Source organism: Dermacentor andersoni, chromosome 1 (assembly GCF_023375885.2).
Source record: "Dermacentor andersoni chromosome 1, qqDerAnde1_hic_scaffold, whole genome shotgun sequence".
NCBI lineage: Eukaryota > Metazoa > Arthropoda > Arachnida > Ixodida > Ixodidae > Dermacentor > Dermacentor andersoni.
Window position 1 is genome coordinate 112,462,653 of NC_092814.1, and position 17,408 is coordinate 112,480,060.

Consider the following 17,408-nt stretch of genomic DNA (forward strand, 5'->3'; position numbering starts at 1 on the left):
CACGAAACTTCTTCATGCTATGGGAAAGCTTCATATGCTGCCAACAGTGGCCGCGTGGCAGTGCCACTGGTTCAGAAGAGGCATGTTGAGGGGACACTCAGCAAGCGATGAAGCAGCTGACCGGTGTTTTCGTGCGATTTTTGTACCGGCTTTACGCACTCTTTTGGCCTTTTTGCGTGTGCAGAAAGCTTGAATGTTCTTCAGGAGCTCGGAGAACAATGCCAAAGACTTCTTGTGTGCAGAAGTGTCATTTAGGCTACAGAGGGAAGGATGAAATGAGCTGCCGAAACTTGTCTTGGCTAACATTAGCCATGTTGCTAAAAAAAAAAAGTTATGCCGCCGCCCCCACTCCCCTTACCAGTTGCTGTTTTCAAAGGGGCCCATGTAGCCGTCGGTCGCTCATATCATGCTATCATGTAACTATTCTCGGGTAGTTTGACAGTGCTCACATTTGCAAATTGGCATGTCTTGTAATATTTTGTTATTTCGTGTCAGCACTGCGCGGTTTTTAGTGTTTGAAGCGAACAACCAGTTGTAGCTGTATGTGCCGCCGGTGTGAACAAATGCACCGCTCGGATAATTAGTTATTCAAACACGAAAAGTTACGCACGCTGCAGACCAAAATTGGCATCATGTTGGCCTAGTGTGATCAAGCCTAAACCCATCTATTCTAATACCCCTGACACATGGGCACACCAAAGTCTTTTGAACTAAGGGGCATCTGCCAGAAAGGCGTTCACACGAGGTGACACATGAGAAAGGAGCATCTCATTTTAGGTAAGAGCCCCTTGTGAAAGGGGAAATATCCGAACAACTTTACAGGTGTAAAGGCGTAGCCTTGTGCACAGCCCATCAACAACTGAAAAGTTCTCAAAACGCTTTGTTGTTTTGTTAATAATTTTATTGCTTTCAAAGTAGTTTATTATATTTAGCGGACAGCTAATTTGTTTCGGCGTGAATTTTTGTTGCAGCCATACTATCAAACACATGCCGCTAGGCCCGTTGCAGATGTCGCCATTGCCGTGCTCGCCTCTGGTAGTGTGCATGCGGTGAAGCGCCGTCAGTCTGGAATGCACGACCGGCGTCGGACCAGATGTACACTCCAGACCGGCTGTGGGTGGAGCTAAATATTCTAGTGCACTCTAGTAGAGCTACGGTTTGCTAAACACATTCGTAGTTAAAGACGACAACGCCACTACAAACACCATTTCGTGCTTCAGGCAGCTTCACATGCAAGCAGCGCCGTCTGTTATACTTCGGTGCTTACTGAAAACATAAGAGAGACTGCGCCGTACTGTGCGTCACTGGCACAATTCCTTTTGGTGAGGCATCCTTCAGCGCAAAGTGAAGGGGTTTGCTTCGAAGGACTTTAGCTCACCCTCTTGTTAAGGCTATATACAAACAGTCAACGACACCATTGATCGTAGCCTCCTTATCTGCAGTGGCGCCCCTAGTGGTAGCTGCTGTCCCTATAGCAAATTGGCCGGAAGTTTCGTGACCCAGAAAAGTATTGAAAGACAATTCTACAATGCTCCCATGCTACGTTGCCAGTTATAATAATAAAGTCCGGTTATTGGGTGTGTGCCAAAAGGGAAAATAATGCAAAATCCTTGGGGGAAAAAAAGCAAGCCGATTCGCCATGCCTGCCTTTGTGTTCTGTACCCACACAGCATGCCTTTGTCACCCCTCTCCCGTCTACCTCTCACCAGCGTCGAAGGAGTCGGTGAGACCTATCGCAAAGCCTATTGGACGAAAGTAAAAGCCAGCTGCACATTACTGACAACAACTGACCGGCCTTTACTTTTTAGCTATAGGCTTCACCTTGAATTATTAGGAAGGCTTTTAATGAAATGTGTGGTCTTTGTTTTCTTTTCAGGCACGTAACTCGTGTAATGGAAGCAGTTGTGCAGCTGATTCAAGAAAAGGACTCCTCTCTTGAATATCTTTCATTGGCAGACTCAAAGCTTCGTGGCGAATTGTGTCTTGTTATTAATGCACTTGGTAGTAACCAATGCCTCACTTCAATTGATATCACGTAAGTTTATTTTTTTGCTTTCCCATCACTGTCATCTTTGCATTTGTTATGGTAAGTACACACACTTTAAACTGCTGTGGTGCAGCCACTATATCACGCACATAATTTGACTTTCTTATTATATTGAACAATAAAGGTTTCTGTGTTTCAAGCCAAGCTATTTGCTATGCATGAACACATACTCACAGTGCATGAAAGTTTTATTTTGCTGACTGCTTTTACGAGTTCCTTCTTTCCAGTGGTAACTACATGGGCCTGAACGGTGCAAAGACACTCGCCAAGGCCCTGCAAATAAACTCGAAGCTGAAAACCATTCTGTGGGATCGTAATTCTACACCAGCTCAAGGTTTTCAAGATATTGCATATGCACTTGAGAAGTGAGTACTTCATCATAGTCACTTTTGCATTACAGTAGAATGTTGTTGATACAATCCTGCTTCATATGATTTCCTGGTGCCAACATTCGCGATCAAGAACACAAAAAATGACCCAATACAGTTACGCTTCTTTTTTACCGGTTAATATGTTCCTGGTAAACAGTCTCTTTTGACACCAATGTTCAGTGCATTGCGAAACTGTGATTGTATGATACATCTTCCGACCGTTAGACCCCATGTGAATGAGAAAAGCCACAAGGCACGCATTATCGAGAGCAGTAGGTACCTGCCACAGCAGCTTCTCCACAGTACTTGCCCACCCGTGTCGTGTGAAAATTCCAGGTCGCACACGGTTTCCTCTTTCGGTACCAGTAAATCTCATGGGTTGTTATATGTTGCATACTCGCATTCACAGCTATTGCAGCCAACGCTACTGCGATAGGTATGTTCACCTATCTGTTTCACAGCTCCTCTGGTTAAAGTGTCGGAAGCGTACAGCATGCTTTTAATAGACGATAAGTAACCCAAACGCATTGCCATTCTCTGCTGCATGTGGTGCCAAGTGGGCATCAGGTTTCTCTCTTGCAGCATCGTATTTTGGTGTTGCCCACCAGCTTTATTTCATTTCGGTTTCCTGTCGCCGTCATTGAACACTACATAATAGGCAAACAACCAAGCGCATCTTGGGCTGCTCGGGCCTCACCAGCAGTACGCGCATCGGCACCGCTGAGTGGGCCTGTCAAAACTTCCGGCCAAAATGCCCCACCTGAATTTGCTGCTGATCCAAGGCTGCTTGAACCCTACCAGTGCGGTGCACGTCAGCATGTCATGCTGCAACGATTCACGCAATACTTTGCATTATGTATGTGTCAGCTACATTTGAGTCTGCCAAATATTTAATGACTTCGATTGCACATTCACCCGATTATATAATTTTTTCTCACATTCCTTCTTACACATGAATGAAGTTCTACAGTACTAACATGTAAGAAATTTTTCAACATGACAGAGCTTAACTTTCTGAGCTTCTGGGCTGCGAATTTGTGCCTTGTATTAGTATGCACTCAGATGCAGTACATCAATCAGCATGTCCTTTCTGTAATTTACGTTATGCTGCACCGTAATTAAGGAGTTAAAGATCACATGTTCAGGATATTGCCACACAGGTATGATGGTGTGCAGACAGGCTGGCAGGTAGAGATGGGGACTGAATCGTTAACAATTTATTGGGTGATCTTGTGCCATCTAAACCATCATGCTGCTCAAAGGCAGTGATAGCTACAAGCGGGGTCAGCAGCGATCCAATCTAATGAAATTACTTGCTTTATGGCCATTTGATACGAATGCATCATCAAACCATCCGGATGCAGTTATGGCTAGGTAGATCCCAGAATGTGTAACAAACATCAGTCTGCGTACCAACAGTCAGATACGGCTGACTGGTCGTTCCACAGGAGACTGTGACATTCAAAATTCATGAGCAACTTAATGGGAGCACAGTTCGTGTGAGAGCACAAATCTGACAGCAGCAATATTGTGAAACAAAAGAAAAGCACACGGCAATATTGTGATTCTTTCGTGGCCATAGGATTGGGTGCCAAAATTTAAAAGGGCTTGTGTGCTTGCACACTCGAACCTCGTCATAATGAAATGGGATGTAACGAAGTAAATGCTATTCCTCACGAAATCCCCTGAGAGATCCACGTATTTAAAACCTAATTGTAAAGGGACTGACAACCGATTTCTAAGGACCTAGTTTTTTTATGGCACAATGCAAGGCTCACCCGCGCGAGTGTTTGCACCTGCAGCGGTTACTTCCAAAAGCGCATGGATATTTAGCATGCAGAATTTTTCGATCTGAGCAGCCGCAAAAAAAATAAAGGTCTCTCCTTCAGCAACGCTGTGAAGTGAGAGCGATGTCGATAGCCCACCTCGCAAATTGTGAAAGCCACCCATCGCTCTGCATTCACAAGAATGAGTGTAACTGGTTAACCACCTACATTTTGACCTTTTCAACTACTTTTGAAAAGAAAAAGCTGGTACAATAAGTTCGCATTGTTGTACAGACCTTATATTTGTACCATGTCCTTCCCCAAATACACGCTTATGTTATGAGGGGCGCCTGAAATGTTCGTGGCCTGACCCGGACATAGCGACCATGGGTCGAAATTTTGCAGTCAGTTCTCTGCATAGTCTCCCTGTAGAGAACCGTATGCCATCGCTCTTGGACTTTAATTATTCCACTTTGGTAGAACATTTAGTCCTGTTCCTCCAAAAAGCCTTTTATGGCATTCATGACGGCTTCATCAGAAGGAAACCGACTTCCACAAAGGTGCTTTTTCATCTGTGGGAATAGGGTGTATTCCGAGGGACCCAAATCAGGGGAATAGGGCGGGTGCTGAAGCAGTTGGAAACCACAGGAGGGAATTGCAGCCATCGCAACATCCGATATGTGAACTGACGCATTGTCCTGGTGAAACAACACCCATTTCCGGAGTATCCCTTGCCATTTTTCCTTAATCAGCGACCTCAGATTATGAATCTGAGCCGCATAGTATTGCCCATTGATGGTTTGACCTTTTGGGATGAATCCCAGGAGACTGAAAGTCTTGCAATCCCAGAACACTGATGCCATAACTTTGCCAGCGGATGGAATCACCTTGGCATTTTTGGGGCGGGGAAGGTGGCACCTTTCCACAGTTTCGAGGCTTCTTTTGACTCGGGACGAAAACGATGGGCCCAAGTTTTATCCATTGTAACAAATCTCTGCAGAAAAAGCTTTAATATCAGCTTTAAACAGTTGCAGATTTTCTGCAGAGGGAAGATCTCTGACATTTGTTCTCTAATGTAAACGTATGGGCACCCATCCGGCGAAAACTTTGTGCATGTTCAGGAGCTGTGTTAGGATATGGCTAACCTTCTCCACTGATATTCCCACACATTCTGAAATGTGCCACTGTGTGACACGTCGATCAGCCATTAAAATGTCTTGTACTATTTGGACATGTTCATCTGTGCTTGCTGTTGAGGGACGACCACTGCATGGAGCATCATCAATTGATGTCTGGCCTCGCTTGAAATTGGCAACCCACTTTTTCACCATAGCATAAGAAGGAGCATTGTCCCCTAATGTCACCAGCATGTGCTTTAGAATTTCTGGTGCCGGTCCTTATTTCAAAAGGTATTGAATGACTGCTCGCTTTGCGAATTTCTCTATTTTCTTCTTTCAGCTTTGCAACCTTGCTTTAACCCTTTGAGGGTCGATTTTTTTCGCCATATGCGACCGCCCAGGGTCGATATTTTTTTATTGCAGATTCCAATTCTTCTTAGAGACTTATTTAGAAAAAAATTTACCACAATTTTTCTAGGGTGACCGTAAAGTGAGAAAAAAATATTTTGCGTTGGTAAATATGTATTTTTCATTCATGAATAACAACAATAAAAAGGAAATAAACTTATAAGAATTAAAAATTTTATGCATTTTTATACACATAGTTCAAGGCCTTGAATGTGCGCACACGAGAATATTTCACAAGACTCAAATTTTCCTGCTCTTACACTAACATCGAATATGTACATCCATAGCGTAATCAAACTGCGTAAGCTCAGGAAAACTGTGTGGTTGTGTGCTCGTCAAAAAAGCACAACATGTGACAGACTTCCGCTAATCTTCATCAAAAAAAAAAAAAGTGTAAAAAAGAAAAGAAGCAACGGAAACGCATGCATGGCGGCATCCATCCTGTGCGCACCGCTGTGAGCACTAAATGAGCGAGAAAGAGGCGGTTGCCCTTTGAGCAATTAGTAACGAGATAGCCATCAGTTTTGCAAGCGCAAGAAGCCGAAACCGCCCATGTGCGTGCCAATGCACGAGCGGTAGTATATAGACGCGTGGGAGCAAACTAGTGCTAAAACAAACCATGCAGCGACAACCGAGAGAGGGAGGTGCGTGAAAAATATTCTCTGTATTCCCAAATAGTGGCAGCACATGACAGAAAAGAAAAAGTTACGAAATTGGCGCGCTTTTTAAACGTACAGATGGCGCCGTAAATATACGGCATCGACCATTTTTGGACTTGTTCGCGGCTCCGTATATTTACGTCATTGACTCCCAAAAGGTTAAACCGGTGTACTAGAAACCAAAAAATCAAAATAAATCCAGATAGCTCATGAGACCATTCAAATAACTGAATAACATACTGCATTGCAAAGCAAGATCACGTGAAAAGGATTTCACGGGTGTGCTGCAAACTTTTCAGGCATCCCTCTGTGATGTGTGGTGCGCGACATGGTGCGGTGATCGCGACGGTGAAGAGCAGACGACACTGAGTGCATGCGCGCCGAGGTGGAAGAAGGAAAGCAACGACGCCGAAGAGCGTCTGGCACGAGAACGCGCGGCGCAGGAAAGACAACAAAAAGAAGAAAAGCAACCAATTAGAAAAGACCACGGGGCGTCAGGCAGCCAATCGGAGAATGCCAAATCGGCCAGACCCGAAGAAAAAGCGTGGTGCGCTGGCAGGAGAGGACACACGCAAGAGGACACGCAGGGAGACGCCGGGGAGACGCCAGGAGAGTCCCAGGAAGCGACGGCAGGAGGAGGTCAACCACCGGAGCGGGCGTTGAAGACAGGCCGTCGGGTTCCGGACCTGAGCCCACCAGGACTTCACCCGACCGGGGCCTCCTGCCAACCTGTTCCTGTACGTAGCCAGTCTACCTGAGCGTGCCGTCAGCTCCTCAAGGCCGGTGAGCTTTTGCGCCAGTGGGCAGGACGAGAACAGTCAGGCGTCGGGCTTCGGGCCCGAGTTCTACGCCAGCTGCCCGGCCAGAACGCCACCCCGTCTGTCGTTCGCTCCTCCAGTTCTAGCTGCCGGTGGCTCGTCTCGCCACGATTGCCCTCAGCTTCCGCGACTTTAAGTCAAAACTGTAAATTTTTCTCCTCTAATACAAGCTCCTGCCTTTTAGCCTCGCGCTCCGCTGCTCGCTCTTCTCGCTCCGCTGCCCGCTCTTCTCGCGCCCACGCTTCCTGCTCGTTCAACCATGCCCTCAACTCCGCACCTTCTAGGCCCATGCGTTCGGCTAGGGCTAACAGATCTCGTGTGCTAGCAGCCATAGTTCCTAGCCTTTAGAAAAAAATACGAACGAACGGCTTTGTCCTGTCGCGGACGCCAATTTGTGATGAACCACTTATGGGGCAAAGGTTCGTGTACTCAATGGTTTGGTTGGTTCTCTTAGGCGGGGCCTCCGAGAACCCAATTGAGGTCAAAGCCGTTGGTTTGAACACACACACAAAGACTTTTAATCAAACTAAAAAGAGGCATAAAGCAAATAGAAAGAAATAGAAAGCATGCCTAACATAAACACTCAAGAAGACATTGCGGCAAAGAACACACATAGGGCTTGCATGAGGTTAACGGCTGCGCGAGTCCGGGCTTGCCACGAGGGCTGGGACGCGTCACAGTCTCGCCGCGGCGACGCGGCGACAAGCTGGAAAAAGGAGTGGTGCCGGTCTCACCATAGGTCGCGGTGTAAGCTGATCGACCGGGCGACCGGAGTGCGCTAGCTCTGGCTAGGCGAGGTAAAGTGGGCGGCTTGGTGGCAGGAGTGGACGGCAGCGGCGTTCTGGCCGGGCAGCTGGATGTAGAGCACGGGCCCGTAGCCCGACTGCTCCTGTCTCGCCCACGGGCGCAGAAGCTCGAATGCCGGCCTCGAGCAGCAGGCGGCACGACAGACGGGGTGGCGTTCTGGCCGGGCAGCTGGCGTAGAACTCGGGCCCGAAGCCCGACTGTTCTCGTCCTGCCCACTGGCGCAAAAGCTCACCGGCCTTGAGGAGCTGACGGCACGCTCAGGTAGACGGGCTACGCACAGGAACAGGTTGGCAGGAGGCCCCGGTCGGGTGAAGTCCTGGTGGGCTCAGGTCCGGAACCCGACGGCCCGTCTTCAACGCCCGCTCCGGTGGTTGACCTCCTCCTGCCGTCGCTTCCTGGGACTCTCCTGGCGTCTCCCCGGCGTCTCCCTGCATGTCCTCTTGCGTGTGTCCTCTCCTGCCAGCGCACCACGCTTTTTCTTCGGGTCTGGCCGATTTGGCATTCTCCGATTGGCTGCCTGACGCCCCGTTGTCTTTTCTAATTGGTTGCGTTTCTTCTTTTTGTTGTCTTTCCTGCGCCGCGCGTTCTCGTGCCAGACGCTCTTCGGCGTCGTTGTTTTCCTTCTTCCACCTCGGCGCCCGTGCACTCAGTGTCGTCTGCTCTTCACCGTCGCGATCACCGCACCATGTCGCGCACCACACATCACACCCTCGTATGGTTGGCTGGCTCCCATCATCGTTGTTCTGTCGATAGATGAGCCAAGCCAACTCGTCAAAAACGATGGCAGCGCCACTTTTCTACTCACTAGAAACGAAGGTCCATCTACACATCGTAAGTTAGAAGAAACTTATAACACAGAAAACTGTAATAGTCACACCTTTATTTACTGGATTTCATTCTGACTACCGGTGCAGCAGTTTTATAAAAAAAAATATTTGTTTTTATAGCTGGTTACGTTTTCGTATAGGTTACTGTCATTGTTTTCACATAGGAAACAGGATGGTTGCAGTATGCTTTAGTTAAGATGTGCTGCGCAAGATCTGGGGAAAGACAATGCTATGTCTCGTATTGCCTGTTTCTTCCTGCCCACTTACCACAAGTCTTCTGTATAGATGCTGTCACCTCCTCCTTGCTTTTGCTGTATGCCCTGATTGCACATCATCAAATATTATGTAGGCCATTAGGAGTAATTAGATCTGGAAGTCGTATGCGTTAAAGTCAGGCAGTCTCACTTTCTTGTTTTAAACACTGTTGAGTGTATAAAAGATACTTTAGTAAAGCTTTTGCTTTTTTTATCCTTAGGAACTTCACCCTTAGGTACATGCCCTGTCCAGTTGTTGACATCACCTTGGCGATGAAAATTGCACCTGAACGCACAGAGACTGCTTGGAAGAAGGTGCAGTAGATGTCACTACGCTATTCTTGATTTAGAAAGTGTTGTTGTGGGTCATGATCATGGCGGACATGCTAACCAACATTTACTCCTTACACTTGTGGTCTAACATCTAACATTAAAGCACTTCTGTATGATGCAAGTATTCATTAAGGAGACCGTCTTGGTCACAGAGCCCCCAAATAAATTTATTTGTATGCTGGAATTAAGCACTAAAATATTGAAAGAGCTGTTTTTGTAGCATGGATTCCACAAATAAATTTCATTTTGATACATTTAATAGACACCAGAAGTGCCAGAGCATCAGCAGACACTGTGCTTACCACAGCAGCTTAAGTTTGAAAGTGTAGGAATGACAAATTGGAAGCTGGCCAAAGGTGAAGAGTTTTGTTTATCTGTGAACCAGGCATAGTCACTTCTTCCCAGTGGTTAACAGATTTCGTGCAGTTATAAGGCACCAAACCTTCGATATTTAATTTAGCTTTGCAAAAATATTGCTACGAGGGACGTTCCGAAAGCAAGTTTCATCATTATTTTTTTTAAAAAGAAGATGGTACACCAGGTGAGACAAACGGCATAAGAATCCACGCCCGTTGCTGGTTCAAAGATGGAAGGAGCGTCAGCGAAGGAGAAATGACACATGCGCAGAGCGCTGAAGAAAGAGTAGCAGCATACCGGCGTTCCTGGGGTTATTCGAGTACAAATCGCAATGTCATACAGATGAGTGCTGACAACGTGGTCGCCAATGGAAGTGTGCGCTGTTAACTGGTATGAATGGGCACCTGGTTCCCTCCACTAGAAACTGCACTCTCGGGACGTCACTTCCAAAACGCTCAGGTGGAACAGACTGTGCGACAATTCCTTGCACCGCAGGGCACCTAATTTTACCAGAGTGGTTTCTTTAAACTGGTTCCACGATGCGACAAATGTCTCAATGTCCGTGGTGACTATGTGCAAGAATAGTGCAAGGTGTATAGTTCACGATGCCGAGGTGTATTTTTTTTTCGGCAGTAAAGTTTATGTGTGAAAATAAATCGCGAAACTTACTTTTGGAACGTCCCTCATACAATGTGCGAGCTGTTAAAGGGCCCCTGAAATAGTTCGGACAAATTTCGTAGACAGATAGGGTATAGTTAATGTTAATAATTCGCACCACAATTTGTGTGAAGCGTCTCATATTAAGAGAGCTAAGGACGATTACAAGTTACCCTCCTCCATATTCATGCATTTTCTCCTCAACTCGTTCGCCGAGTGATCGGGGCTAAGCTCCAACTACACTGGCTCTGTGTCGTGATGGCACATCGTGTCGTCGACTTCCGGTTCTCTAGGAGCGCGCGCACGAAGCCTCTCCAAACTCTCCACCAGCTGCTTGGCAGTTGACCCCAAGCGAGAGCTATTGAAGCAGCGTGCGTTGCGAGCATTCTGTCGCAGCACCGAACGTGTCTGGTATTCCGGTAACCACAGGCGAGCTGGGCGTTTCGACGGATGGCTGGAGGCATGAACTCAAGCTAATGCAGGAACTTTAGCATAGACGTACGTGAGGAGCCTGATCAGTCTGCACGGTCCAGCCACCTGTTGGTGCAGAGCTTAACCAGCCAAAGAAAGTGCTAATGTTGCTCTAACCAAGTGTAAAACATTTTAAACATTTACAAAAACGTGCTGATGATTACTCCTGCAAAAAATTTACACCAGCAGCAAAGAATAGATTTCGTTACTGCTACTGTGTGTGGTTGAGCTCTGTGCCATCAGGTGACAGCGCCGTGCAGACCATTCACGTTTGCACTTCTGCCCATCCTGTGAAACGGCACGGTCAAAGAGCCAGGCCCTGTCCCCTTGCGCTTGCGTTAACCCGAATACCGAATTCGCGAAACGATATTGCGGTAGTAATTCTCCGGTGTAAAGTGACTGCCCCAAATGCGCAAATCCTGGCGCCAATTGGATAGCGGCAGTCCAATGCACTGCAGCCAGTCCGCTCGTCTGCTGCCTTGCAGAGGTACACGATGTCGCAGCTTGACATATTGCCAGTCACTACATTTGCAGCCCACAATGCAACAAAGTCGAATCATAGTGCTCGCGAAAAGACTGAAACTGACTCTGACCGCGGAGCTCTTGTCAAAATGGAGCACATTGTAACACAAGCAGATGACGCTTGCTGTGTGCTGGAAGTGCTTAAGTGTAGCGAGAAATTGTTCTTGTGCATTCTCTTTCTGTTACTTTCCTTTTATAGAAACAAATTAACTCTCATTCCATCTATTACGAACCACATTTGTTCACCATAAAGTTGGAAAAATTATTGATGACGCGCCCTGGGCAGCCAACCGGATAGCTCGGCCTACTGATGTCATTGGGGTGAATGACGTCAAATGGGTAAGGGCGGCTTAAAATTCAGCCGAGCGATGTGCTGTGATCGGCAGCAGTGTACATTTTTAAAACCTTATAATAAATGGCACGCTTTACGTGGAGCACTTAGATGTGCCAATTAATGATCAGAAGGGCCTACTCTATCGACTCGGTACATTTGTACATAATCATGAAAATCGTTTCAGGGTCCCTTTAAGGGTAATTTTGAGGCAGCTTTGCAATTAAATGTCTTTAGAGTTCTAAACTTACAAAAAAAATGTGAATGTGCTTGCACAAAAGCAAAACCCTTATTTTCGCGTTTTCACGGCAATACTATGTTTCCAGTGGGGTTATGCAACTACAGTGAACTACCAATTTTCCGGACGCCCGATTTTTCGGACATGCCCGATAATTCGGACGCCTTCGCGGCACCGCCACGGTGCCCGAATTATCCAATTATAAGAATGTCTGGAATTTTGTACGCAAGAACCCTTCCCCGTCCAATTTTCCGGACATTTTGCCATGACCGCAGGTCCGAAATGGCGTTCATCGAAGCCACCGCCGCCGCCATTTTTTTTTATCTCGCCGCCTTGAACAGGCGCTCCCGCACGCAGATCCGCTGGCAGCCGTAGTAACCACTGCGGCAAGGCTTGACCTAGCTACTTCGACATTTGCTGCCAATCTTCTCGCTGTTCGGTGGCGTGTTTTTCATTAAAACAATTCGCCGTAGTTGGAAATGACGCAGACTCTGCCTTTGTAATCCTCACGAATGGCATCGAAGCTCGGAATGCACGACGCATTGCATAATGCCGGTTCCCGAAAGTTACCTTCGCCTCACTAGAGCAGTGTTACGCGGCGAAGCATACGTGTAGTATTGCGGTGAAGCATACCAAAAGTGGGAAAGGGTAATTGCCACTGGACAAAGGCATCTATTCCTTAATTATACATGCGTGCAGTCGCCGTCTCCTGTCACAGTACATGCACCGATACGCCAATTAAGTTTACTGGCAGGCCTTCAGAGCTATTTCAGACATGTATGTTGCAATTGGAGTCCTTGGGGGGCAGTAAAAGGCATGCATTAGTTTTTCTCGATGTTTTCACAGCCCCTAGGGAGTCCAAAAAATCGCACGTTGACTGTTTGTAATACGGACATCAAAAGAAAGCGTAGAATAAAGATTAATAAGCACTCACATGCTTAACGTTAAGCTGTTTTAACTTTATGTAGATAGAGCAGTGGCATCAATGGTATTGCATGGTGCTATGTCTGCCATGTCATATGTGAAACTTCTCATATAAGGGAAAGTTGTAGTTGAAGAGCCCTGATCTCTCCCACCCTTGTGAATATGCGATTATTTTCATTGGTATTATTTTGTGTCCATAAATTTGTCATGACTTTCATACAGATATCTGAACTTCTGCACCGCAATGTGTCACCTAAAAAGCACAGCAATAGCCAGGCATTCAGGTTGCAGCAAGGCTTCCTCTTGAGCTCAACACAACAGGTGACACTCTAAATTTTTTCCCCCTCAAGTTGCGTAGAATTTGAATGTTTGGCTTTGTCTCTTATTCTCCCATTCTATTTCTTTTTTTCTTGGGGAACTGTCTTTGTATTTCAGATGGTGGATCGCTGGATGCTTCATCTCCAAGATGTAATCAGAACGGCACAGGCTTCATCTTCAGAAGATGTCACTTGTGATGAGGAAGTGCTCAAGGCTGAAGGATATTTGAAAGATGCTAGCAGTGCCAAACAGGTGTGTATTTTACAGCCCATTGGTTTTTGTTATGCAGAGCACTGACAATTGTTGATTCAACAGTTATGTGTAAAATCATAGCCTAAGTTCACCAAACTGTGCAAAACTTTGGTGCCAGCTGTTGCCACTTGTTTTAAAGGTGGCAACTAGAAAAATTTTCTCTTTCTTCTAGTGGAGACTTTGCTTTGAGGCAAAATCAAGAAGTAAGTAGCTTAAGTATTTCAGTGCAAGCCTACTCCTGCACTTCATATGAGGTTTGGAACTCGCACTAGAAAGCAATAAAGAGACACTAAAGAGAAATTGAAAATTACTCTCCTGCAATAATAAATTGTTAAAAAAGAGCTTTCCACTGTCGTTGAAAAGAAAAGTATAAAATCATTGCATTCTACCAGTGCTAACATACGAGGCAGAAACATGGAGGTTAACACAGAAGTTCAAGCACAAGTTAAGGACTGCTCGAAGAGTGATGGAATGAAAAATGTTTGGGTAACGTTAAGAGACAGGAAGAGAACGGTGTGGATCAGGGAGCAAACAGGGATAGCTGATATTCTAGTTGACATTAAGAGAAAAAAAATTATGGAGCTGGGCATGCCATGTAATGTGTAGGGTAGACAACCGGTGGGGTATTAGAATTACGGAATGGGTGCCAAGGGAAGGGGGGGAGCGCAGTCGAGGACAACAGGAAACTAGGTGGGGGGATGAAATTAGGAAACTTGCAGGTGCAAGTTGGAATCAGCTAGGGCAAGATAGGGTTAATTGGAAATCGCTGGGAGAGGCGTTCATTCTGCTGTGGACTAAAGATAGGTTGATGATGGTGAATAATGAATTGATAATTTGTAACAAAAACTGTTTCTGTAAGCGAGAAAATGGCAAAATTTAAAAATCAGGAGCGGTGCATCTGTTGTAGACTATGGTGCCTCACATGATGTCAGCACTGCTGGTTCAGAGAGTGGCTGGTATGTCCCGTCGCTGCAAGCCGTGTCGAGTATGCTTGTATATAGAGCTAAATAAAGTTTGTAAAAGGCATAACAGCAGCATAGAAGCAGATCACGGGGAGATTATGTGAACTCGTCCATTATGGCACAAGTGCTTGAAATTGAGAAGCAGCAACAGGATTTTGAATGCCAATTTTCTACACAACCAAGTGATATATTGACACACTGAAAACAAGACTTTCAGGCAAATACTCTATCCATATAGCTCGACTTGATATTCTCTTTCAGTGTCCCTTTAAATTAATGCTTGCCTCATCTCTAGTTTTATTCTGATTAAAATAAATTGCACTTAGTTATTGACTGTTTCTTACAATCTGAATGATTGTACATACGAGAGTTGGCTGGAATGTTTCTTGCCATACAAGGAAGGAGACATGGTATCGGGCTAAAATTTTATGTGCTTTCGACGTGGTCATCCTGCATTTCAATGCACTTTTTCCAGCGGTGCTTTAACTTGACTTTAAAAAATAACATTTTGGACACAGCAACCCTCACAGCATCACAACTGGTGAAATGCTTGCCCTTGAGGTGTACCTTCATAACAAGAAACAGATAGTAATCTGAAGGTGCCAAGTCAGGTGAATACGGCGGATGTCTAAGAAGCTCGAAGCCACAGTCATGAAATTGCTGCTGTGTCTGATCAGCAGTGTGACATGGTGAATTCTAATGCAGGAAGAGGACACCTCTTTACAATTTTCGAGGGCACTTCAACTCGATCTGTTGTTGCAGGCACTGCAGTAGTTGCGACCGATAGTCACCATTTATGGTTTGTACTTTTGGTAGGAAATCGATGAGGATAACACCCTCTGAGTCCTAAAAAAATTGTCTTCGTCATTTTCTCTGGAGAAGGTTGGCACCGAAACTTATTTGGATGAGGAGACACTCTGTGCTTCCATAGTCAGGAGTGCTCTTTCGTCTCGGGGTCAAAAGTGATGGCACCACATTTTATCCTGGGTCACAAGACTGTCCAAAAATTATCCTGGTCTTCATGCACGCGCAACAAATTTCCCTCGGACAGAACCACCCATTGGTGTTTTTCGTCTTCCATGATGTTTCTGGGAACCCAGTGCCCAGCCACCTTGCACATCTTCAGGTGCTCATAAACCTTTGAGATTCACAGATGTGCTGCATTAACTTTTTGTGTCGCTTGGAAATTCGCCATGATTATGTTGTGCACATTTGCGATGTTCTAGTCTGTGGAAGCCTGCGGACACCCCACACGCGGTTCATCGATGAGAGACTGTTGTCCGCATGTAAATTCGTTCACCCACCATTTCACTGTCACTTATGAAGGAACAGCGTCATGCAAATTGTCTTGCTTGTCCTGAAACATTTATTTGGCGGTCATACCTTTCCAGTACAGATATCAAATCACTGTGCTATTGGCAATGTGCTGCTCACTTGTAGATGCCTCTATCTTACACCATAATTCCACCTTCAAAGTAAGATGTGTACAACATTTGGGGATGAAATGTTGGCACGCAGTGAATACGAAACTTACTCTCGAACATATGACACTTTTGTACCTAAGAACGATTTCCTTCTGGATCAGCCCAGAAGCTTTCCAGGCCGACCCTCATATTTTGTGCAGTAGTTATGTAGAATGAACAATAAGTAAGGTTCCATGTGTTCAGAGAAGTGAATTTTTAGTAACATTGGGAGTTTGTTCTCTAAAATATATTTGGAGTTATGTATCCAAACTGAGAATTCAGCATCGAGTTCAAAATTTAATGTAAGGATATGACAGTAAAGTCAAAGTGCCTGCAGTCCCATGAGGAATGAATCTAGATCCTGTTCGATTTAATAAGAAGCACTGACCGTGCTTTTCTGAGAGTTCTTACTGGCCTTTTGCTCTATTTTCATACACACATATTTCTTCCTACTTCCTGATGCTAACATATTCATCTTAAAGGGACTGACAACCAATTTTCATGGTATCCTTTTTCCTTTATTTTATTTTTTTTTATTTTTTAGTGTAATGGAAAGCTTACCAGTCAGAGTGTCTAATCATGAAGTGCTAATGCAGAAAATTACATTTCTAGAAGAAGGATTGGAACGATATAGTGGAATGATATAGTGGGTTGTCCTCTCCAGTGATTTTCAGTCTCTCATCCTCTTCAGTGCTTTTGCTCGAAAATGCTGCTTGTGCTGAGAGTCCGTCCCCTGCACTAACAGTCAGTCCCAAATGCCAGTGACTAATAAATGTGCTCTGCCGTAGCGGCCGCCAGCACTCTTGACACTGACACCTTCTCGTGCTTTCTCTTACCCGACGACAGTGCCCGCTGCTCCCTATCCCAGCTCTCTGTTTCTTCCATCGACCTTTGCACCATCGCTTCCGAACAGCACAAGGACCACTGGATCGCCTCGCTGATAGACTTGCTCTCTGATCTGTTGGCACAACCAACCACTCGCGCATTACATCGTCAAGCTTATCATTTCGCCATTTGCGATGACCTACTCCAGCAATGCAGTTACGCCACCGATGGCCACCAGTGATTGCTTGTAGTACCCCGTAGTCTGCATTCTGAAATATACGCATCTTTCCACTGTGACCCACAGTGTGCACACTCGGGAGTATTCAAAACTTACCAGCGCATTCAACAGCGTTACTACTGGCGCGGGATGTACAGCTACGTTCAGAAGTTTGTTCGCTCGTGCCTCTATTGTCAGCACCCGAAATCTTCACCGCGCCTCTTGCCATTCGGTCTGCTACCATTACCTTGTCCTACCTGCCCATTCAGGCATGTTGGCATCGATTTGTATGGGCCACTTCCCCTGACAACTGTGGGTAACCGCTGGGCCATCGTGGCTGTTGATCACCTCACGCAATACGCCGAAACTGCTGCTCTCCCAGCAACTACAGCGTGCAATGTTTCCTCCATCCTGCTTCTCCAATTCATACTGCGTCATGGTCCACCACAGGAGTTGCTCAATG

General features: G+C 45.9%; 1 protein-coding gene across 5 annotated transcripts in view; it reads left to right on the forward strand.

Annotated features, from left to right (window-relative positions):
• The window catches only part of LRR (capping protein regulator and myosin 1 linker 1 leucine rich repeat protein), a 213,580-nt gene that overhangs the window by 90,459 nt on the left and 105,713 nt on the right, over window positions 1–17,408 (forward strand). For all 5 annotated transcript variants that reach the window (XM_072286631.1, XM_072286632.1, XM_072286635.1 and 2 more), the window contains 5 exons: window positions 1,877–2,035; window positions 2,275–2,412; window positions 9,297–9,390; window positions 13,131–13,229; window positions 13,344–13,478. In XM_072286631.1, the coding sequence (XP_072142732.1) occupies window positions 1,877–2,035; window positions 2,275–2,412; window positions 9,297–9,390; window positions 13,131–13,229; window positions 13,344–13,478 (625 nt within the window). The remainder of the gene's footprint in view (window positions 1–1,876; window positions 2,036–2,274; window positions 2,413–9,296; window positions 9,391–13,130; window positions 13,230–13,343; window positions 13,479–17,408) is intronic.